Here is a 24,961-nt window from a genome sequence, read left to right as displayed (position 1 = left end):
GATTTATAAATAACACTATTAAGTCATGAGTTACTATACTTTTTCTTGTGTACAGAACATCCTGATTTCTTCAAGTCTCCCTTGCCACAAGTGAATCAGATCAAAAACCAAAGATGAAGAATTCTAAGAACCTCTCAAAAAACTTGATAAGGACAGCAAAAGTCTGAGGTTTTTTGATGACTGCAGGTGCCAAAGGCTTGCTGAAGTAAAATGGATGAGCAGGAAATCCAAGAAAACCACTATCAGGAAAGCAAGTAGGAAGCGTTTTATTTCACACTAATCACAGAAAGGTCATGTTTAGGAAAGAGGGTTCTGACTGCCAATAAGGCTTTCTTGGTACCTGCTGCAGTCCTTCCATTTGTGAATCATCTATTACATACAATTTTCACCAGCACAGAAAAACATCTGATGGAAGATACATGTTTCCTGGCTTCAGATTCACAAGCAATCCATCTTGAAGTAAAATCTAACATGACAGAGATGCCTCATTTTTTTCCCCTTTATCTTGTTCAGTATGATGGAGACGTGTATGTTTCTTGTATAGACAGGATTCTGGAGCATTTAGTGACTGTTTTTTTCAGTGAGGAAGAGTGGAAGGGGAAGGTTTCCTTTTTTATTTTTATCAGCATTTTCTCCCTGACTTATCCAGAATTCTAACTCAGGAAAGCCTATTCAGCAGTGTAGAGGATAGTATACTGACAAAGGTATTGTGAGATAATCGGTACTTCAGTTATGCTTTTTTCTTGACCAAGTACATTATCTTCCATAGGAGAGGGGGCAAGGAAAATTAATTGCATTAGAAAATTACCTTTTCTGAGGGGTGTCAGGAGGGGTGGGGGAGATTACTTTTCTCACTTTTTCCTAAATTCCTTTAGAATAACAAGCATGCAATTTAGTCAACAGCCTAACACTTCTGTGTCCTACAACAGGAGATGTTCTATTTTCCTTGGCATCTCACAGTTTAGAAGGAAAATAAAATCGAGGTTGTTACGGCTTAGTTTGGACTGTGGGTTTTGCTTCCAGATCCTCCTTCTTTGGTCTAAAATAAATCTTTTACTGGAGGGACATACCATTTTATTGTCCTTCTGAGATTAATTTTTTCTTCCATTTTTAATGATTTGCTAACACAGTTGATTAATTAGTTTAGAACTTATGAACAAAGTTTAAGACAATGTGGTAGTATTTCTGGTAACAATTACATTCCATTCAGGCTCACAGACAAATGTCACACAGCAGGAGTAAACAAGCTGCAGTGAAGTCATGAAGATACTCAACAATACAGATCAGATCCCAAAGCAAGGAAAAACAGGAATTCTACAACATTTCAAGGATTTACTGTCTCCCAGTCAGATAAGACATTGTTTCTTTTACAAGGGAGATCATGAATACAAAAAACAATCAGAAACATGTTTATATCTGACCACTAATAAACAGTTATGTAGGATGGCTTCTCTTCCCAGCCTTGAGACTAGTATATCCTGATGCTTTTTACCTTGTCTTTCACAAAACACTGTTGCAGTTGCCAAAGGCCTTTGGTTTCTTAATACCACACAATCTTAATTTATCTTTTTTTCCTGGAATAATAGGGCTGTTTTTATGGACATTTAGGGTTTTATATGGACATTATATTCTTCTGTTGTGGAAAATGGTAGGAAATCTTTACTTTGTAATGTTACATGTCTTGGCAGACTGGCAGTGTGGCTAACATTTTGCAGCTCATAATGCTGAGAACTGAAGACAGAACTCTTATGTTTGATTTTTTTCCTTATGAAAATTGATCAAAATTCGATCCTTCAGAATGTGAATTAATGGATTATTTTAAAATTTATTTTAAAAAGCTTTCCAGGGCTTAGCCTTTCTTCAGTCAGAGAGCATTGCCTCCCTTTTCTTCTGAGACTCTACATCAGACTCTTACATCAGAAAGATACCTGGTATAAAGGCGGTTTATACCCTCACCAGATGAGTCCTTTTGAAACAAACTGCAGTCTTGGCTCTTTCTGGGACCACATTTGCTTCCAGTGAACCTTGCTAACATTTGCAGTGACAGACATCTTTTCTATGGTAAAAATAAATGTGACAATTCTAAGCACTGTATAAAGGTAAGTAGACAGAACCGGCTCTCATTCTGCAGCACACCCAACAGCAGGATAACACATCTTAGTAGAAAGTTTCCTATAAAGAACAAGCCGCCTTTTCATCTACTATGGAAACGACACAGCTGAGGACTGTAACACAAAGGGATGATTAGCAGATTTCCAGTGTGAAATCACTCTTTTTGAGCCAAATCTCTAGCCTTAGAATAAGTGAATTATTTGGCTCTCAAGTGAACAGATATCCAGTGATGCCTTCTAATTGCTCAGAAAAACATTAAAAGTGTTTTCTCTCTTTTTGATCAACAGACTAAAAGACTAATAAAAGGCTTCTATTTTACAGGTGAGCATTAAATTTTACGTGTGCCCTGAAACACTACCATTCTTAATTATGCAACATAAGAAGCTTAAAGTACAAAGCTTAAACTGGCACTTTTATGCATGTCAAAGTAAACTCAGCTTCTGCCAACAATCATACCATTAAGTACTTTCTTTCATATGTTCTCTTTCTCCCTTATATTTAAGTATATTCACACATTCTCAAACAGACATTTTTTATTCCAAGTTTAAAATGTGGAAGATACCCAAATGGGAGCAAAATGGAGTAAATAAATTCAAAACAAAACAGATAAAATATCTTACATAAAACAAATATAGTGGAAAAAAAAAAGAACAGCTTTCGGAAACCATTATAGCTTTGTTATTTTTCATAGGATCTCTCGTATCTACTTATTCACAGAAAATGGCTTAAGAATTTTTCCAATAACATGAGAAATTGGTTATAGAGATCTATCGCTACTAATGCAGGTAGTCTGAGGCAATTAAGAATGGGAAGCATGCTATGTTAAGAGAGTATGATATGAGAAAATGTATGGCAAGAGATTAGACTACTCACTTCCTATGCCAACAGAGGAAAAATTTTACTCATAGAAACAGACTGTGTTTAAAGAATAAACAGTAGGAGGCAGCCCTTTAAGACAATTCCAATATAGTTTTTTAATAACTTCGCAGAATTTGGAGGAAGCTAGCATGAAATGAAACTATGTCAAACTTTGGACAACTTGCTGAGAAAAGCTAAGTTACCTGTATCTTTTACGTATTTTATACCAAAACAATATTTTGTGAGGCTAACTTCTAGCAGTGATGCAGTGAGTTCTGTGTTTTCAGGATGCTTTTAAAGCTGCAGTTATCAGACTGTGGCAGGACTTAGAGTAGAGCTTGACCCTTTAATATGCATATCACAGCCTAAAAGTAAAAATCTAACATGAATAGTATCTGCCTAGAAGGCCTTTTTGGTCTTTTGAGATAAACTGCAATGCAAATCACAGTCTGACAAGCAAAAAATATTACCTAAGCAAAGGCTAACTGAAGAATACAAAGAAGGTTCCTGGAAAGGCAATGATGCTTAAGATGAAGTGAAGTTTCTCAACAGAATAATGTATAGTATAGTGTAAGTGCATGTATGAAAAACTAAAGCAAGGCTATACACAGCAACAAAGTCCTCTGGTTCCAAGTTTGAAATCCAGGTAAAAATATTTTACTACATTGTCAGATCCAACTGAAAAGAATAGATAATGGATATCCATTAAACTGTAATTTGTAACACTCTAAACTCAACAATTTCAGAGTACAGAAATGAAATTACAGGGTTACGATTACTGGAAAACTTTTGTAGGATTTTCCTTTTTTAAAGTTAAAATTCCACTGCTAGTGTAAGGAAGTACACCATTCTATTAATCAAGCAGAGTACTTCAAGATTACTCAGGAAGCTAACTGCCTAAGGTCTTCCACTTACTACATGCCTAAGGACAGGCTGAGTAATTTTTGAGAAGTTCAGTCTGAAACTTTTCTGTTCTTCCATATTTGCTAAGTTAGTACTTCCATACTTGTTTACACACAAGAAGAGACAAATTGCTTTCATTTAAGTTGCAAGTTTCTACAGAAGCAGCAGAGCTCTGAGTATGTACACTGATCTATCAAAAGGATGACTTTTGCCTGTTATGCCTCCGGCATGGAAAACATCAGTGTGAAGCTTCCCATCACCTGCTCAGGTCTGCCTTCAAAAGATGGCACTTTACAATAATGGTCTCTCAATTGCTCCTGATGACAAGGCAAAATATTAAGTGCTTCCCTTTTTGCAGGGTGAACAAATACTTTGGTCACAATATATGCCTGGAAAGGTATGGGTAACTTCTTACACGTCGTAAATGCAAATCAACATAGTAAAATGTACTGCCTCTATTCAAAACTTTGATAGTTTGATACTGCATATCATCATTATTGTCAAGGCATGTCAGAGGACATAATAATGCAGTGGACCCAAGTATTAAAAAGTTTGCTGCTTCTCTTTCCATTGCTAAATGCCCCTAGCAACAGTAATGTTTTAAACTTTTAATGCGGACTTTCTTGCTTTGTGGATTTTGTGAAGTATTTAATAGTTGTTTGTGTTTCAGTTTTGGAATTTGATTTGAATTTTGACCTTCCGCATGAAGAGTATTTCAGGCATCTTAACCACAGGGCCTAATTTTTTCACGCAGAATTTTGCAATTGAAACAATAATAATATAACCAAGCCTGAAACCCAGAGTTTTAACTCATGGTTGCCAGGCTATATAAACTTCATATGTCAGAAAAGGCAAGCTATTTCAAAGAAAACGCAGTTTATTTTAGTCTAACGTTAACAATACTACTCACATTTTTTAAAAATACAGAAGGGCACTTATGTGACACTACTATAATGTTTTCTAGGGGAGAATATATGTACAATTCCAACTGAAACTGTGTTAATATTTGTTATGGTATTTTGCATGTAACATCATATGGGCAAAATCACAGACTAAAAAAAAAGAATCCTATGAAAATATGGCAAGATATTTTACTGATACGTATTCCTCTGAAACAACTGTTCAGATTTCCTGACTTGAGGTCTCTCTCATAGAAAAAATATTTCTGGAACACTAAAAATTGCCTTACTGAGAATCTCTCTCCAATATTGATGCGGATTTCAAAGTACCTTGTTAGTTTCCAAAATTAATACTCTCAATCCTGCCTCCAGATTCTGAGAAAGATACCTAGAGTGTAAATCAGGTTCTTTTACTTATGAACTAACAAACCCATCTCTTGCCAAAGTAGAGAACCAAAGCTATCAGGTAGATGCATTTAAATTCCCTCTCATACATCAAAAGCCAAGAAAAGCCCCTTTCATCTAAACTGCTTCATTGGTTTTAATTTCACTGCAACTTAAAAGTAGCCATTTTTTTCCTTTTCTTAAATAGATTCTGAACTGAATTTCCTGAAAACAGCATGAAAGACAGATAGTAAGACTCAGAACATAAAAATGGCTTGGCTTTGTGAGGCCTTAAAGTCATGTCCAACTTCAAAAAATCAGCTTCCACATGCATAAAACTTATCAGCCTCAACTTGCACATTAAAAAAAGTACCTGGGGCATCCTGATGATTGCTGGTCACAAAACAGACAACACCCTGGGATGGTGGACTTCTTAAGCCTCCAGTGACAAAGTCTTTTAAATGTGACTTGTTTTCTCCTGCAGCTTAACAAACTCAATTGGATCTGCAATTCAGTACTACAGAGCAGAGTTTAGATCAGAATGCAATTTTCTTCAAATGCCCTGGGCAAATAGTCACTTCCTCAATGGTTAAAAAGGTTTAGTAGCAAGTCAGGAAACCTTGCAATTGTAACCAGAAATAGTATAGAGGAGTAAGGAAGAGAGAAAAACAGGGGTGGAGGGTTATCATGTACATGAACTACGCAGATAAACTATGCACTGAGTAAAAGGTTATTTCTTTTCTCCTCCTTCACAGAATCTCAGCCTCCAATATAGACTACATAAAAAACCTCCATTATAATTAAAAATAACAACCAGTAGATGAAAAGTGAAGCTAAAACAGTTATCGAATGTAATGCTGATTTTCCACACAGCTGCTTCAGTATCTAACGAAGACTACTGTTAAGATCAATTTCACCATCACAGTTTACAAAACCATGTCTTAAAATATCTCCTTGGTATTGATTCTTAAGTTGTATACATAAAAGTGAAGCCCTCTCAGAAAACACAAACCTAACGGAAAAACTTTTTGTAATTTATGTCAAGTTGTAGTGACAGGCTGGTCCAACTTTACGACCTCCGATGCCAGACCTAACTTTTAACAGACTGTTAGAGAGTGTGTAAAATCAAAAAGTTATGTAAAGTTCCAGCTGATGAGAAAATAGTTGAAAACATGCCCAACGTTTTCCTGCTAGGTAGTTTGATTTATTATACAACATATTTACCTTAGTAAACATAAACAAAAAAGCAAATAAAATTTATGTCATGATTATGTTAAACAGTATTCACCAGATATTCTGTATGTATGAAAGCCAGCACTGGTTTTCTGTAAATTTAAATAAGATTGACTAATTACAGACCAAATGCTTGAATTTCATTTACAATTTTTAGATCACCAAAACAAGTAGTTCACAACAGTTGACTTTTGCATGTCCACATGAGGTAAACGAGACACTGCTCATTTTGGACTCAGATATGTTTCCCTGGCCACCATGCACAGCTATTTCAAATGAACAGCACAACTAGGGAATAAAACTTTATTCATGTCACCTAGCCAGCAATTAAATTGAATGAGAAGCTGAATCCAGGTGCAACTGTCTTAAGAGTCTTGTAACTACTCAAACAAATCTTTTGATTCTTGAAGCCTGCCGTAAGCAATGGAGTCCTTAGTAGATGACCCCTCTAGAAAATAATCTGCTATGGGATCCAGCAAAGTATTTTGCAGATCTGTTAGAAGTGGTGCAGGGACAGAATCTGCTAGAGCATTAAATACTTCCAGAATATAAATGCTTTGTAGGATCAGGAAGCAAACTCCTCCTTCCTGGGGTGTTTTTTTGTTGGTTTTTTTTTTTTTTTTTTTTTAGGAAATATGGTTGTCATGCCAACAGTTACAGAACAGCAGGCTGCAGCGACAGCTAGTGATGAAGCCTGTTTGTGTCTTACAGCTTCCCTGGGAGGCTGTTATCGAATTACAGGCTGTTGAGGGCAGCAGCACAACCTCACTAAGCACTGTGTATGTCCATAGGTTTGGCTTCTGTAATTATTTTGTCTCCTGCTTCCAAACTCAGGTACCTGACCTCCTAGTAAGGAGGGAGGTGACATACTTGGTCACTATACATGCATCCATACAGACCTTGAGGTATACGGCAGATCCTGGGGGGATTTGCCATGACCTTAATTAGACTCTTCAGCACTGGGTGTATCAGCAGAGGGGTCAGGGTCTAACTGAAAAGGAGCAGGTAGCTGATCTCCACAGTCTGAGTTGTGACTGCTGATTGAGGCAAAACTCCTTGGAAAAGAAGAGATCTAGTCAACTTCCCCAAGACACATAAAGAAAAAGAGACAGATGTGGACTAGATATTCATATTATGAAACCAACTTAATAGTCGGAAATGCAAAGTTTTACTCCAGAAAACCCCATGAGAAGATAGCTATAAAGCCACAACAGCAGCCACAGCAAGAGAAAAAATGAGGGGCATCCCTTGCTGCTGGTAAATAAATCTCATTCTTCTGTAACACTGCAATAAAAGTAGGAGTATCTATAGTTGCTTTTGGAGGGTGCCATGATACGGAACATGGGTAAAAGGATGTCTTATGAATTAAAGTACCATTCCTAATTCAGAACTTACTGGCTCTTCTGTTTTTTCCAGTTTCACTGATATAAGTAGTTCACTGCATCCAAGTTAACATGAAATGATTAATTCAAAGTTTTCATGCAATATGCACAATACTGTTACAAGTTACAGTGACAAAGCCACAAGATACAAATGCTTCTAAACTATCTACCACAATTTTATCTGTTTATATAGTTAGAGATTTCCTTGAAAATGTTGTACAAAATTATTATGCTTTTTCTACAGTCTTCCAGAGATGTCATTACAGAAAAAGATGAACACTTAAATTCTCAAAGAAGACATAAAAGTGATGGTGGTGGGAGGCCAATGGGTGTGACAAAGAACTCTGTTTTACACACACACGTGGAAAATAAGATAATGAAAAAACTCAGAAAACTTGACTTAGACTTCAGTCTCCACCCAATGGAGAGGAGTTTTTATTCTGAACCTGCATAAGCAGTGTTAGACTGCAAATAGAATTCCTCTGAACAAAGAGTCTAAAAAGTATTAGTAGTTCCTACACTTGCATTTGTTTCAACACACTCTCAAGTCCATGTGAAAGCGTAAGTTAAAATATGTATACAAGAGTCACAGTAGTGACTGCAATGCATGGTGAAGCAATCTGACAGCTTTAACTTAGCTAATTTGAGAACATGCTTAACAACTCAATAGGGAGGAGGAGGGAGACTAATTTTCTCAACAGAATAACAAGCCATGTTGAAAAAGGGGTAGTATATATACCATCTTGACTAGCAAGGTTTCTGACCTGGCCTCACACAACAGTCTCAGAAGCAAACAATGGAAACAATTACTACCAAGTAAATGGAGAGCTGGTAAGAAATTGCTTTCAGAATAGTCCTTAATGGCTCTTTATCAAATGGTCCAGTGTTTTTCAGCATTTTTAGTGTCTTTAGGAAGACAGAATAGAAAGTATGCCTACTAAATCTCCAAATAACACCAAGCTGATCAGAAGTTCACCTGAGGACAGTCTTAAAATTCAGAATAATTTTGGTGAAGAAAACTTGGATATCATTCAACAAGGGCATATGCTAAATCTTCTTACCAGGAAGGAAAGATCGACTACACAAAACATGATTCTGAAAAACTGGCCAGGAAGTAGATCCAGAGAAAAGGATTAAGGGCATATACTGGATCAAAAATTTAACACAAATCAATAGCTTTACTGTTAAGAAAAATAAATACTGGATAGTGAGGTTTAAGTATCCTAGAAGTTATGCAAAAGAACTCCTCCTTATTCACATGAGACTGCACCTGGAATTTTGATGTCTAGCTTTTGACCAAACTTGCAGAAAGATGTCAGTCAACGTAGAACAGCTGGGGGAAATTAGTGAAAACAATCAAGAGATCTAGAAAACAGGAACTATGGGAAAAGACAGAATGAGCAGTGGTTGTTAACCTTGAGAATTGACTGAACAGGGCAACACCTCTTCTATGACATAAAGAAATGTTAAAAAAGAAAGGTAGCAGCCTGTTTTGCATGACCAGACTGATTAGAACAAGAAGTAATTGGTTTAAAATCCAAGAAGAAAATTCAGATAAAATATAAGGGAAAGCCAAACAGTTAAACACATTTCCCTGTGGACTTCTAAATTGACTGCTAGGGAAGGCCTTGAAGAACAGATCAGATGAACATCTGTTATAAATGACACAGGACTGGCCAATTCTGCCCTGAGTAGGAAGATGGATTAGATGATTTTTTTAGGGCTGCCATTTTTGACAGTAAAGCACTAAGCACAAATAGCAGAGCCAACTCAAGACACAAAACATGCAAGCCGAAGTTAACTTCTATGTTGCCATAGCCAGAGTATTCCATCATTAAAAATCATTAGCTTAAAATGACCTTGAGTAGATGTACACTATACTGCAAGCACTTCCACTGTAGGGAAGGGTAAATGTTCAAGAATCCAGATGGGAGTTTATGTTTTTAGGTCCTTCTTCTCCACTGACTACTTGAAAATGTCAAGTATCAAACTCCTGTGTTTCACAAACTTGCTTAGATTTACAGCTGATGTACAATTCAAACCTTTGCTCCCCTAAGCTTTACGCACAGCAGCAGAATCTGGATTCATAGTATTGCACAATGCACTCTCACAAACATCACGTTTGTAACTGATGTAGGTAAGATTTCTACCTATCTTTAGCAAATTATACCCAAAAACTATACTGTATATTCATGTTGGCATTAAGTCTGTAATTATTCTAAGACAAAACTTACTCTGTCAAACCATGTAGACTAGTTTTACATATACAATACTTTATATGTTTTGGAAATCATAACATTATCAAGTTTCCTCATTTTGAAAAGACTTTCCAACAATCAATCCACACCTCCTTACCACCCCTGTTACTAGCATTCTGAAAAGGCACATACATTAGAATTCATTAGATGTGTTTTGCAGAAGAACGGCAAGAATCCTCAAGTACAACAAAATCACAGATTTGGTATGAGTTAAGTTTAGAATCTTTACTTTCAGGTCTGAAATTCTTATACCATTTATCAAGGGTTTTGATCGCATTGGAGCCAAAAAATGCTCAGGACTTGGAAATGAAACAGCACAACAGAAAGAAGACTTATGTGAAAGTTCCCAAATTTTTAAAAGGGTTAAATTCAGGTATTTAAAAAAATAATAAAATTAAGCTTCTGTAGCACACAAAGCTGTAATATAGACTGATCACTGGTCTTCTCCACCGTAAAAGAATTCTTCATGTATCTTGAAGATGACACTTATGAAAGGGTCTAAAGTTGTAAGAAATATGTCGAGATCCATGGCAATAGAATAGTTGCAATAAGAAGCTCTCATAGTCCTAATTCATCTTTTAGTAACACTAATTTAAGTTTCAGCAATGCAGCTTAAAACTTACTTATGTCTTCAACACAGCAGCAAAAGCTGGATAATAAGACTATCTTTGCCTTAACCACTACATTGTGCTCTCCCTGGTGCAACTGTGCAGCCTTCAAAAAGAAAAAAACCCCACCACAAATTAATAAATGTGAACTGTAAAAAAAAGAAAAAAAAAAAAAAAAGGACAACCTACCCGCAGCCATTGTTTCTCTGTGAGAGCATCACTGTAGTCCACATCCCTGCGTTGACGGGATCCTCTTCCGAATATTTTCTCTTCTTCTTCTTCACAGGTAAGCCTTTCAACTTCAGCATCATCCTTAATAATCCAGGATGGTAATTCATCCTCCTCCATCAAGCGGGGCTTACGCTTGGGGTTTCTGGCATCCTCCCTGCGACGGTCCATGTCCATGCGCTGCAATGGCAGTTGGGAAAGGATAAAACAGTTTTAAGGTCAAATATAAAGTGAATCATGGAAATTTCTGGCTATCTAATGATACTTGAAACTTTAAACCAAGTCCTTTACAGGTATTTTCCTTCCACGATACTTCTAAATACTTCTAAAATGCAACTATAGAAAGAAGAAGCTACACTTGATGGTTGATTTTCAGTCAAGTTCACTACTCTGTAACTAGCTTCTACTGAAGTAACTGAGACAACACAGCAGGTAAGTGATACAAAGCAGATCACAAGAACACTGTTGTGTTGTGTTGTGTTAATTAAATAACTCTCTTCCTTTTTTGCACAGGTTTTATGGTTTCTTTGTATTCATAAATGTGATCTGCAAATACTAACTGTTCCTTGAAAACATTGCCATAAGGTGTTATTATTATGTAACTAAAAAGAATAACTGAAAACACACTAGTTTTGTGAGCCTGAATATCAGAAGAAGAAAATTTAAAAGCTGGTATTAGAAAAAAGGAATCAAGAGATAGATTTAAGAAATTCAGAGAAAAGCTTGCCTACACAGTGCCAGAAAGCCAACACGCGTAAACCACTGAGTTTTTCCTGATCTTACTCCTGTACTAGGCCAAAATCAAAACACATACAAAAATACCAGGTAAGATTACGTAAAGTGTTAAGAATATTAGAAGATAATGCTAAGACTTTAAGCTGAAATTGAAATAATCATATAAATCAATTTCAAGTGTGGTGAGCAATTACCTCAGAAAACAAATAGGGATACTCAGGATACACTCCCATGACCTACTGTAGACTCATCAGTGAGGTGCTTTCTAATCCTCCTGGGGAAGCATCCACCTCTGTCTATTGACTACATGCTGACCTAGGCTCCAATGGTCCTGTGAATCTCATTTGCATTTTTTAAAGTAGCCCAAATCAGATAATATAAATAGCCTTTTCAAATAGGCCTTCTGAAGAGTCATACAGTACTTAAACACTCAGTAATCAGTTGCTAAGCAGAGAAAACAAACAGATGGCCACCAAGCATTTAATTTTCATATCTGAAAAAATAACATAAATAGACCGGCACCAAAATTGGCTGTAGCATTAGAACAAGCTACTGCTTTGGCCAGTAAACATTTGTAAAAAGCATTCTCAATTATGTGCAGACCCCTCCCTTTCTGTGCATGATGCTGCACTTATACAGGATGCCAACTAGACGTATTATCCTTTTACACCCCTAGCCAAGACACAGACATGCATAAATTCAGAGGTATTGTCCATCTATAGGTGCAGCTCAAATCCAGCCAGATTTACTAACTGAGGCTTAATGATGGCACCGTTGAATATGCTGAATCTTCTCTCATCTTGGCACTTCTCAAATACAAGCATTCCCAAAATACTACCTCAGGCACAGCATCTTAGAAGTGGTCGTCATCATCTTGTCTGGTGCCCTATCTGGTTTCTAAACTCAGTGAAAAGCAGAATGTAAGATGTGTGTCTTCAGTCTGCAGGTCCAACTACATTCAAGAAGCAACTATAAATACATGTGGGTTTTCCCTATCCTTCATTACCTCAGACAATGATGAATGGGCTGTGTAGCCTTTAGTTTTTTATAGCACACTTGCATATTTCACCTTTTAAACAACATCTCATTCAATCTGAATTAATTTCAAAAAATGTCTCATTCAAGCCAGACATGTGGCTTGGTTTACTTGGCAACCAGCAAGCTGCACTGAGAGAAGGCCCAAACAGGATAGATGGGATAGATTTCTCTATTATTTAGCAGAGAACTTCAGTGAAGTCAGGGACATCATATTATAATGATATTAAGTATATGAAGTGAATGCTGAAACTTCATTTTTTATCCTGATGACCATGTTTCCATCTCTAAGACAAAGACTGAACACTAAAGTAGTATATTTTAATAGCTGTTTTCTGAAATAAAAGCACTTGGGAAGGAAAATTAAAGACACTCTCAGTTAATCTGAGATGTAAGAGATACAAGCAGCCATTTGTTTTTTCTTAGGATACTACTCAAACTACTTTTATCTCCGGGAAACCTCTGGTCCTATCTTCCCATGTCTTACCAAAACATGTATTTCCAAACCAGATCTACCTTATTTTATTGTAACTAATAAAGTAATTGTATTTACACTGTCCTCAATGAGGCCTAAATGCTGGAAATAAAGAAGTCCTACGCTACCAATGCTTACAAGTAAGTGAAGAACTTACTTGGTACACTCAAGTGTTGGTACACTCAAGGCCTAAAACTTCCAGTTTAGCAAAAACACAGAGCACTGCTGTCCTGTGAACTGTGAATGGTTATCTTAAACTTTGCAAATTATAATTAAAATAGTCCTTAAAAAAAACCCATCCAAGCCACTCAGTGTAAAACCAATAATTTATACACTCAGTTGCTGCTATATTGCCATTGTGGATTCAAGGAGATAAACTGTTATTAGCACAACTGGAGTACTGGCATCCATTTTGGTGAGAGGCCTTCCTCGAAAGGCCACTCTTCCACTTGAAAGGCAGTTTTTACATCAGGAATCTTTAAGTAAATATAACATTAAAAATAACTTGAAATTTTTTCCAGGAAGAGTAACACTTGTTGAAGCACACTATTATGAAATGGCAAGAGTTGTACAGATCACATCGATACGCTGACTTTTCTCTGAATATTTCGTAGACTTTTTTACTATGCAATGAAGTGCCACCATTTGCACTGAATGCAAAAGTAGGACAGCGTGAGGTTTGAGGCTATCTACAGTTTTTACCTATAGTTATATATGCAGAGCCTCTAAAAGTCAGGCGAGCAAGGTCCACTCGTACACATCCTCTTTCTGAACAGTGCATTTAGTTCTACAGCTACATCTCAGATCTATGTCAAAGAACACTTCTAACCTGAAAAGCAACCACAGAAGAGCTTCTCAAGGAACCAATCTGCCCTCTTGCCTATTGTTTTGGAACTGCCCACTTTAAATAAGCAAAATACATGCTTTTACACCTCTAGGCCTAGTTAAATGAACAAACCAAAATACATTTGTCTTGGATATTGCAGTTTTCTGAATTCTGATTATATATGCACAACCTTAAGAGGGAATGAGGCAGCACAGGTATCACTGAGGTAAGGAGAACACAAACCTATCTTTGTATTCTTTATCTGACTATGCAAGACCTAAAATATTGATAAAAAGAAGACAAACAACCCTGACTGCCAAATTTGTTTTTCAGACTTTTCTTTTATAATTAAAAAGTTTACTAAAATGAAAAACAAATTCTTTGTTAACAATTAAAATTATTTCTTAGCCATTAATATTTAACTTCACTGTTTCTATCTTAAGTATTTTAAAACCCCAGCTTTCAAAGCATATTAGCTTTGCATCTTCAAATTTTTATTACCTACTACAAACTCTCTACTCTCTCTTAAAAACTTCCATGTAAATTAATATGAAAAACATAAATTCAGCCCACACAGTGCTAAAACTGTCTTCACTCTAGGCCCCTCAACTGTTTTACTGAATGGCTGGTAATAGCCTTCAAACTTAACCCAAAAAGATGAGTTGTAGAAATTTCCTGCAAACAGACATAAATTCATCAACTACTTTGAATCCATGGATTGGTTCTTTCCTTCTGGGTCTAAAGGAGAAGTACTGAGAAGCTTTTTCCAGTAGCCAATCCACTTTCACAGAACTCAGGGTACTTTCAGCCAATAATTTGGCTGAAATTATTCCGTTTGAGTTTTGGATCAAATGGACACCACTTGGTTTCTGTCATGTAAATCTCCTTACACCCAAATCACTGAAAGAAAGTTAAAAGGACGGGTGTCTGTAAGCATTCATTTTCTGTGCAGCCTAGCTTTAGGAATTTCAGTTCTTCTGAGACAACATTAAATGAAACTTGGCACAAAAGGACTAAATTTGCAAGTCAGCAATGATAAAAGGCACAGCCATGTGCGGGAATATGGTCTTTGCCAACTGTGCCCCTGAACAACTGTCACTTACGTAAAAAGGGCCCTTGCACACTTGTGTAACTGAAGTTTTACAGATGAATCCTGGAGCAGAAGATGGTGGGGGATTAAAAACCTGTGGTCCTATCAGTGGTTGCTCCTGTGGATAACACTTTAATTTACAAGTGTGATACACTTCCATTCATCCACATACGAGTGTCTGACTTGTTCCACCTTGAAGAACAAAGCAGCCTCTGTAGAATTAGAGGGGATGGTGCTTTGCCTTCAGTACTTAAGTATTCTCCTGTTGCTGTGTCAAAAGTCCTCCAGCAATCCTCACATTGTATGCACACTAAAAGGCAAGAGCCATGCCTATACTGACATTTTAATAATTATTCCATCAGTGTTGGACCTGTTGGACCAATTATTCCATCACTGAACCACTGTCACTAGCTCTACTTCGGTAACTGTTCAACAACTGTAGCAGCAGATATGCAGCTAACTGGTTAGCTGTTAACTCACAAAGAAAACAGCACTGTCAGTCTACTAATTTACTATCTTGTTAAGCTCCTGTAGTTGTCCTTGCCAATATCATAGCCCAAAAGTCAGAAGAAATGTTGAAAAATAAAAGTATGTTGTAGAATTAGCAAGCCAAACTGTGACTATCAGTTTTGCACTGTAAATTTCTCAGGTCGTGCCAGACTCTTCCTCCAGATTGGCACTGTTCCACTATACCATCCGCAAGGATCTCTGAAGTCTTTCTGTCACGTGAGGAACTCTGTATTTAAGGAGACTACCCTGCTTTCCTCAGATAAACAATGCAAGTAAATAAAGCTTATTTCTCCAACAAAGTTTTCCAAAATTTTAATGACAAAGGTTAAGGCCTTTGTTAAAAACACAAGAGAAGACATCCTACTTACAATCATATCATTCTTACCATAAAGAGATCAAATTCCTCTTCACGTCGAGCAATCATCTGATTCAGAGTCTCATCATCAGGAACTTCATCTTCCTCCTGGTTACACAGATCAATAAGGGTATTAGAAAGAAGCTACATTCAACTTGAAGTAACAGCCTCCATCAGGTCAGTGTTGCGCTGACCCTCCTTCTGTCACAACACGTGTGAAACACTCAAAATGAAACTAAAACTTTTTAAGGTGTTCAGCGATTCAAAGTAACACAAAATAGACATAATTTGAGAGAAGATTGGGACTTATTACCATCTTCATAAATTGAGAATGAGGAAATGAGCAAATACGCAACCAGGAAATTTTGGGTTGTGGTTTTCCTGGGTCAGAAGCACAGTTAGTGTTTCAGTTAAAATATATGCATTTCCGTTCTGCTGTTCTACAGTACTCCTCAGAAATATCATTCTGCATTATGAGGTCTTTGCTGTCAAAGCAAGGAAAAAGAAAAAGTCCTGGTTAAATGAAAGAAAGGAAACGCCATTATACTGGAAAAAAAACCTGCTGAATCCCTCTTTCTCTTGACCATCATTATCTGCTTACAAATTGAGATGTGAACCTCTCATTTCAGACAAAATGAATTATTTAATAAAACCAGAAACAGTCCTTGGAAAAGCAATTTAGAACTGTAGAATTCAACTAAAAATGTTAAAGCTGAACAGCTATGGTACCCATTTTAACACAATCAGTCTCCCTCCCTGAATTACTTTGAAAACACATGGCATTTCAAATCTGACAACAGGTCAAGCAAAACAATAAAACTACAGACTGGTTCCTACATAAGGCTTACTGAACCTATGTTACAGTATGCTGCAGACCTAGAATTTTTCATGAAAACTCATGTTTTGTATTCAGTGAAATGGGAGTATAGAATGCTGCATACAGCACCCAAAAAACCTAACATTCTGTAGCTTTCTTTTTTTCACAGAAATAAACAGAAAAGGCCTTTATCTACAGCCACACATCTTATTTTCCCTCCACGGGCAAGATTTCTACACCTCAGAAAAAAATACAGTCCTTAATGCAATTTCCAACAAACACCTCTGTACCTTAATGTACATATAATTTAAATTTTAACATGAAGAAAGCAACTGGGAAAATGATAGAGAGCTACTTCTTCTCACTTCTAGTCAGAGCTCCTTCAACATTCAAGAAAAGGAAGTTACATAGTTACACACACAGAGAAAAAAAGAATACAGATCCCTTCTTTCATGATCAGTGAAGAATGTGAACATCATTAAAGTTTCACATGCTTCCTATCATCTCAAACAGAGCAACTTGTGACCTGAAAAAAATAAGGGATCCCACAGCAGAAGCTGTAACAACAGTGCCCACATCATCTGTGGTTAGTCTGAATAATCCCGTTGCCAACCAGGTAAACTTGACAGAAGAAAAATTTATAAACACCAGTGCCAACAAAAAATGCCTCCATGAACAAGTTACTTCTAATCACCTGTCATACATTCCTATTGTTCTAATATATCTTTCTAAATACCCAGAAATTATCTCTTTGCTTTATCTAGTACTGCTAAAAGAAAAAACACAGCAAAAAGGAGAGGAAAGAAGAAAGAAAAATAACGGGACTTTTGATGTTGAATTTATGAAAACTACTAAGAAAGTACAAATAGAATATGGTGCTCTACATACAAGTGTGAAAAGCTTTGATATGCAAGTTTAAAGCATGCTTAGCATGGGAATATTTAACTATGTGGTCACTAAACAATCTCTTTGTTAGATGTGCTAGTCCGTATTTGCAAGTCAAAGTTGTTTTGACATTAATAACTTTTAACTGAGAGATTTACTTTTTCTTGTCAATCTCCCATTTGATACTCAAATTTTGTTTCTAGGCTGTTGCAATGAAGAAGCAATGGCTGACCAGTGAAGGACAGTGCAAATTCAATCCTTCTTACTCCCTCAGCAGTTTCAGTGTTTGGGCAAAGTTTCGCATAGTCTCTGTTCACAAAGAAATTTTACTTGAAAGCTTCAGCTTCAGTCTGACTCCTAACAGTCAGACTGCAATACCAATGCTTGCTTTGAAGACTGATGCTGGGTTACGGCAAGCAAACCTTGGTTAAATCTGTGCTTGCTTCAGGACAGCAGACCAAGTGTATTTGAACAACACACAAGAAGCAGATTGCTCTGAAGTCATCTATGAAATAAGGCATGTCAAGTAGGCCTGAACTACAGTCCTGACTTTGGAAACATTTTCAGATAAATGATTTCTAGGGCTTTGAAAACATAACAAAATTATGTCAATTTTAAAAACAAATCCACAGGCTTACTGAAAATTTCTATTGGTTTCAAGTTAATCTATCTACTCATATAGATGGTGTTGGCTGCTTGAGAACTACAGTTTTACTTAATAAAAAATGGTACATATACCTTATCCGATTTCTGCATTCAGACTCTAAATAAAAGACAATTACTGATAAAACTGTTTTTCACTCTTCTTTCATTTCTTATGAAAAATGCTAGAACAACAATACAAAATTCTGCCTTAATGATGTTCTAGCTTTTTCTAAATGCACAACAAGACAAAGAGTTTACACAAAAGGGTTAATTATTGAAGAAGTGAACTCCTTGGTCTTTGAAACTTTACATCACATAATGAAGGATGCCTGTAAAACACAGACCATAGAATCTTTTTGTTCAGTGTGCACCATATTCAGACGTACAAGGCATACTCAGAGGCAAAATTACACTTGAAACCTCTGCATCTTTAACCAGTACAGGATATTTTCGAGGTGGGAAAAAGTCATTGCAGAATGGGATTCTTTTGTGTGTGTCTTCACTATAATTTGTACATTTACACACTCTCTCCCAAATGCAGCTTTCATCCAAATGCTGAATTTTGTTCACATTAAGATAAGAGTCTGCAGTGACAAGCAAAAGAAGGGGCTCACCATTCCACGACCACAATTCCAGAGAAGAACACAATGAAAAGACAGGTACATACCGCCAGTGATTCTATAGCCTCACTTCCCTCTATTTTAAGGAAAGACTTGACAGCTGGTTTTAAACAGCAAATTCTTTCTTGAAGAGGAAGTTGTAACCAGAAGTCCAGGTTGGACACAGCACCAGAAAGTTATTTTGCTGGCTTACCCTAAGCTCAAAGCACATCAAAGCAGATCTTAACTATTTCCCAGGATCCAAAAGAAGCACAGTAAGCAGGGTCTTTAATGATTGAACCTAGGTAGTGCCAGTTGCTCAGCAAGTCTGAAAATCAGATTACCTAGTTTAACACATAAACTGGATTTAGGAACTGTTTTATGATCTGTTTTGCAAAAAAAATCTTTTATTTGAATACAATTTTTTGTCAAAATTATGAAAGGGCGGAATGGGTTTGAGTTACAATGCCTAATTCTACACTAAGATTTAATCATAACTATTACATCATAACCATTACCTTATAACCTATTACTGTGACCAAAAAAAAGAGAGAAAACTGAAGTTGTTTCTTTGACTGGATGATAAGAATATGATGACATTTCTAATTTCAAAGGAGATTACAATCTTTGTAACTGATGAAAAAAATGACTCAGTACTTCCTGAAACATCCTCCTACTGATTATTTCTAACTACCATACCTCATTTTCTTCTTCATGCTCCAATATAGCCTGTAGGAAGGCTCTCCTTTCATGGCTCGAAGATTTCTGATCAAACATTCCAGCCTGAATAACTTTTTGATCTACATTCAGCTTATACTTCGCAGCAGCAAGTATCTTCTCTTCCACACTGTTCACAGTGCACAGTCGCAGGACTCGAACTTCATTCTGCTGACCAATTCGGTGAGCTCTATCTTGGGCCTGCAAGTCCTATTAGGCAAAGAACACAGAGAATGGTTTATATTGTAAGTGTGCTACAGAAATCGTCCTCTGCTTAAAGGACATTATAATGCTGAATTCTTTTTGGTATAAAAAGGAAGTACTCAAATGACAGTCCACCACAATTCACATGGTTCATTCCTCATTGTTTTCTTTTCCAAAACTTCGTCAGACTCTGGTAGGGAGAAAACTGAAAGGAAAAACATGGACATGCTCTGTACAGTGTAAATGCAGTAAGCCAAAAACTTCTTGAAAGCATGTGCAGTGACTGAGAAGGGCTGATGTATTTATTTTTTCCCTTCTATTCAAAGCTCATGGCCTTCCAAGCCAGAATGATCCCTAAAGTAAAATATCTCTTGACTGCAGGAAAAGAAAGCAACAAAATTACTAGGAAGAAATACATACATAAACTTATCTACTGAAGGCCATTGCTAATTCTTAAATATGTTAACTAAAAATTATTTGATCTGTTGCATCAGCTTTTAACTTGGAATATTTGTGTTAAAACAGCTTAAATATGATCTTCCTGATTGAAGGTTCATATATACAAGACTGTGAATCAATATAACTATTTTTTGGTCAGGTGATTGCACTTAGAAATGGTGGAAGTAAAAAGTACACTGCAGGTCAAAGGTAAATAATTTATTTTATTAATTCAAAATCTTACCTATTTTCTTTGGGGAAAAGAGAAATCCATTAACTCTTATAAATGATGTGTTTCTACTTCAGCAAAGTCAGATAATGAAGGGTACCTAACCTCAAAATGCTATCACTGTTTTGTGCTACCTCACAACACAGAATGTACAGAAATGTAGAAAATGTAGGGAACGTAGAGAAAAAAATGTTAATGTAGAAGAAAAAAAGAAAACAGGCAATGAGTTTGCCTATTTCAGTCCAGCACCTTGCTTTTGCTACTGTTGTTAGCTCTTCCCTCCTACCTTTCCCTTCCGAAGCACTAGATAGGATGCAGCTGCTGCAACCTAAAGGTGTATTTGAAGTTTGCATTAACAGTGAAGATGAAGCTACAATATGAATTTGTTTACATAGTCATTCTCAGAAGCACAGGAAAATGGTAAAGCAAGGAAACAGAAGGTTTTATTTCTGGAAATACGCTGTTAAAGTGCTACCTGCCGCCCTTCCCCTGCTATACTCTTTTAGCGCACATTAAAATGAACAAATCACTCTCACCTGCAGCAGAAGAGAAACTGCATGCATTGAAAAGGAGGCTGAGGGGAGACCTTCTCGCTTTCTACAACTACCTGAAAGGAGGCTGTAGCGAGGTGGGGGCTGGTCTCTTCTCCCAGCTAACAAGTGATAGGACAAGAAGAAATGGCCTCAAGATGCACCAGGGGAGGTTTAGATTTGATATTAGGAAACATTTCTTCACCAAAAGGGTTATCAAGCACTGGACCAGGCTGCCCAGGGAAGTGGTTGAGTCACCATCCCTGGAGGTATTTAAAAGACGTGTAGATGTGGTGCTTAGGGACATGGTTTAGTGGTGGACTTGGCAGTGTTTGGTTTATGGTTGGACTTGATGATCTTAAGGGTCTTTTACAACCTAAATGATTCTACGATTTTGTAATTTAGCAATCTGCCCATTGAATACTCCAGAAAATATTCTGTAATTTTTACTATACTGCAAGGATTTATTGCTATCCAGCCGTTGAAATATACAGTAGTCTGCATTAAACTTATCTGTGAAAGTGACCTAAAGACAACCAAAAAGACAAAGAATGAAGTGCTTTCTGAGCTGCTTTTAAAAGCTCTAAATATAATTGCTCCGAATTTCTTAAGGCTTGCTTTAAATTGATCACTGTGACATCTATGGGAGTGCTGCCTTGAAAGTTCTATATAAAACTCTTTTTAGTCTCACTTCCCTTACTTTTGCATGTGACCATTGACTGTGATGTGATTTGCATATATTTGCACAATAGCTGAAAACACACATATAGCTATGTACTTCCAGACATATCTAACTTACGTTCTTAAAAATAAAAAGGCACTAAGTGACAAAGCCAGACTTCAGTTACCTTTTCTGGCTTTTTTAAATAAGCCAAAGCAGTCTGATACCCTCCTTTCCTTGTGATCTGTACTCACTTCTACCCACCCACACCAACAGTGTAAGTTCAGTGTCTCAGGCCAAGACTGCTGCACTCATATGGCCACTAATTTCCTGAGACAGGCAGCGCTCTGCACAGCCTTTACTAAAATATTGCAACCTACCTACCAAAGACTCAAAATGGGAGTTACTTATTAATGTCCTAAGGGTTAAAAGAATGAGTACAGTTACACAAATGAAGCAGGTCTATAAGGCCCCTAGCTCTGAGGACTTCCTGAGACTCAGATAAAATTGTGACACAGACACAGAATTACTTCACTGATTCAAACCAAAATATTTCCTGGTTGTAGCAGTTTGCCTCACTAATTCCTCTCAAAGGAGCATTTTATTACTTACCTGGATCTATTCCTTTCACCCCAGGCTATATCCCCAATTTAAAGAAGCAACCCAAAAAAGCATCATGAATTCTTTGCACATTTCATGAAGATAAGTAAATAAAAATAACCTGGTGAGGATTCCAGTCACTATCAAAGATTATAACAGTGTCAGCAGCCTGGAGATTTAAGCCTAGGCCTCCAGCCCTTGTACTCAGCAAGAAGATAAAGTATTGTGACCCAGGTTCATTGAACTTCTTCAGCAGAGCAGCTCGATCCTCTGATTTTGTTGTGCCTGAAAAGAAATAAAAAAAACAACAACCCTGTAACAAACATATGAATTGAAATAATATAAATACAATGTCAGTTGCTAGAGGTACATGCGGAAGGGAAATTTTAGCTCACTTGCTCTTTGCCATCTCTGCCACATTTTCCATAATACAGAATAAACACTGGCCATGAATGTTTTGGTCAGCTGCCTATCATATCTAAGATGCGGATTTCTAAATACCTCTTTTAAGTATTTCTTTTGACATTTTAAAAGTGGACTTTAAAATGTTGACTAACATTGTTACACCTTTTTATGACTCACATAAATTTCAATTGAAGTTACTATACACAAACAGAAGAGAGCTCCAGTTTTGATTAATTCCTTCTGGCCACAACAGCACCTAAATATTTTTAAAAGTTACTTATACAGAGATTTATGAAAAATCACTGTTGGCCTTCAGAGTCATAAGTAATACGAAAGGATGAAAATTCTTAAAATGTCCTATCTTGAGGGTGATGGTGTACAATCGCTGAGGGAGAGCTGGCAAGGAATTCAATCATGGTGAAAACAGACAAAGTTCTAAGTAAAAACCAAGCCCTGTGCACTCTGGCAACTGGATGAATTTCATGTACTTTGACAACAGTGTGTACGGATCACCTTAGCCTGGTCCACTGCTTGCCTTATCTTTTCTACACTTCTGTCTGTAACTGAAAGCAAAATAAAGTCTTCTATTTTTGTTCAGGTATCGATACACGTACAGAAGATGAAGTTTTTTTGTTACTGTGGTGGGTTGACCCCAGCTGGCTGCCAGATGACACCCCCCCGCCCCCAGTACAGGGGTAGAAAATAAGATGGAAAAGCTCCTGAGCTGAGATAAATGCAGTTTAATAAAAGCAAAAGCTGTGCATGCAAGCAAAGCAAAAAGAGGAATTTATTTACTACTTCCCATCAGCAGGCAGATGTCCAGCCTCTTCCTGGAAAGCAGGGCCTCAGCACCCGTAATGATTGCTTGGGAAAGCAAATGCTGTAGTGAGGAATGTCCCTGCATCCTCTTCCTTTCCCTCAGCTTTTATTGCTGAGGACGTCCCTTTGGTCGGTTTGGGTCAGCTGTCCCGGCTGGGTCCCAGCTCAGTCTCAGCCTACTGGCCTTGGGGGTGGAGGGGTGGTTTGGAGAGAAAGCCTTGACACTGTGCAAGCGCTGCTCAGCAATAGCCAAAACACTGGAGTGTTATCATCGGTGTGTTATCAACCCTGCCCAGCCACAAATGCAAAGCACAGCACTATATGGGCTGCTAGGAGGAAAGTTAACTTCATTCCAGCCAGACCCAGTACAATCACACAACCAAACTGCTGGCTGACAGAAACCCATTCCCTTAAGAAGCACATGACTTGGGTAGAAAACACTCTATGTGGGAAGACAGCTGGATGAAATCTACATATATTTTACATTCCAGCATGGAAGGTATCTGTCATCACAAAACCAGAAAAGAAGAAAAAAGGGTTCATCTCACTAACTTAATGAATTACCTGCAAAACCTTAAAGACAACAAGGAGCTGTATTTACCATACTGCATATTGCCACAGACATTCCAGCATCAAAAATAATTCATTTTAAAATACACAGTGTAAGGTAATTTAAAACATTTTAAACGTAATATAATTCAACTTCCTTGAATAACCAGAGGCCAGAGGTGCAAGGAGGGTTTTGTTGGCATGGTACTATGTTCTTCAGCCAGTTTTGACAAACACATCCTGTGGCACAGTGAGACAGCTCATTTATGTCTCAGTTTCATTGCCCCATTTTACATTTGAGGACAACAGTGTTTCAAGTTTACGTTCATTAATATTTGTAAAGGACAAGAATACTTCTCAGCATTACTTTTTCTTCCAAATAAAGCATGAAGCAAAGAGTCAACTTAAAATGCTGTAAAAAGAATATTCAAGAGGACCTTAAACTCTTACTTTATTCATGCTGTTCTGTGTATTTTTCTTAAATCATTGCTTTTCTATTAAAACAGTATTCTGACAAATGCTGCTGGCCCTAGGTAATACTACAATGTGTGAGATAAAACATTAAGTAAAAATAATCAATATTTAAGAAGATCAGTATGAGGCAGAGATCATCAACACCGAAGAAGGCCAAAATGGAAACTGCTTTCAAACAGGCTTCAGCCTCAGATGGGATATGCTATTTTTAGTTATTTTCCTTTCAATATTACTCCACTATGTTTCTAAACCATCTTTTCATTCAAAGGTAGTAAAACATATCTACACATAAAGTAATTGAGGCTACTGACCTTCCTGTGAAATTCAGGAAGAAAACTACAGGTACTACTTTACCTGTCACTGAAATTCAGCTATCCTGTGGAGAACACTAGTTAAACTTTAAACAGGTACAAATTAATTAATGCCACTGGAATCTAGGCAAAACACTGGCATTATCATCTCTCATCATGAGAATACTTTCACGCAACTTGGATAGTG

The 24,961-nt window shown here is 37.0% G+C and overlaps 1 protein-coding gene across 9 annotated transcripts in view; it reads right to left on the bottom strand.

Annotated features, from left to right (window-relative positions):
• SMARCA2 (SWI/SNF related BAF chromatin remodeling complex subunit ATPase 2) overlaps nt 1-24,961 on the bottom strand; it is a 119,271-nt gene that overhangs the window by 26,817 nt on the left and 67,493 nt on the right. For all 9 annotated transcript variants that reach the window (XM_072858982.1, XM_072858980.1, XM_072858984.1 and 6 more), the window contains 4 exons: nt 22,338-22,501; nt 19,537-19,764; nt 15,922-15,999; nt 10,827-11,045 (listed from right to left, as the gene is read on the bottom strand). In XM_072858982.1, coding sequence (XP_072715083.1) covers nt 10,827-11,045; nt 15,922-15,999; nt 19,537-19,764; nt 22,338-22,501 — 689 coding nt within the window. The remainder of the gene's footprint in view (nt 1-10,826; nt 11,046-15,921; nt 16,000-19,536; nt 19,765-22,337; nt 22,502-24,961) is intronic.

The sequence above is a fragment of the Ciconia boyciana genome, chromosome 4 (assembly GCF_034638445.1).
Source record: "Ciconia boyciana chromosome 4, ASM3463844v1, whole genome shotgun sequence".
Lineage (NCBI taxonomy): Eukaryota > Metazoa > Chordata > Aves > Ciconiiformes > Ciconiidae > Ciconia > Ciconia boyciana.
This window is presented reverse-complemented; position numbering and strand designations above follow the sequence as displayed.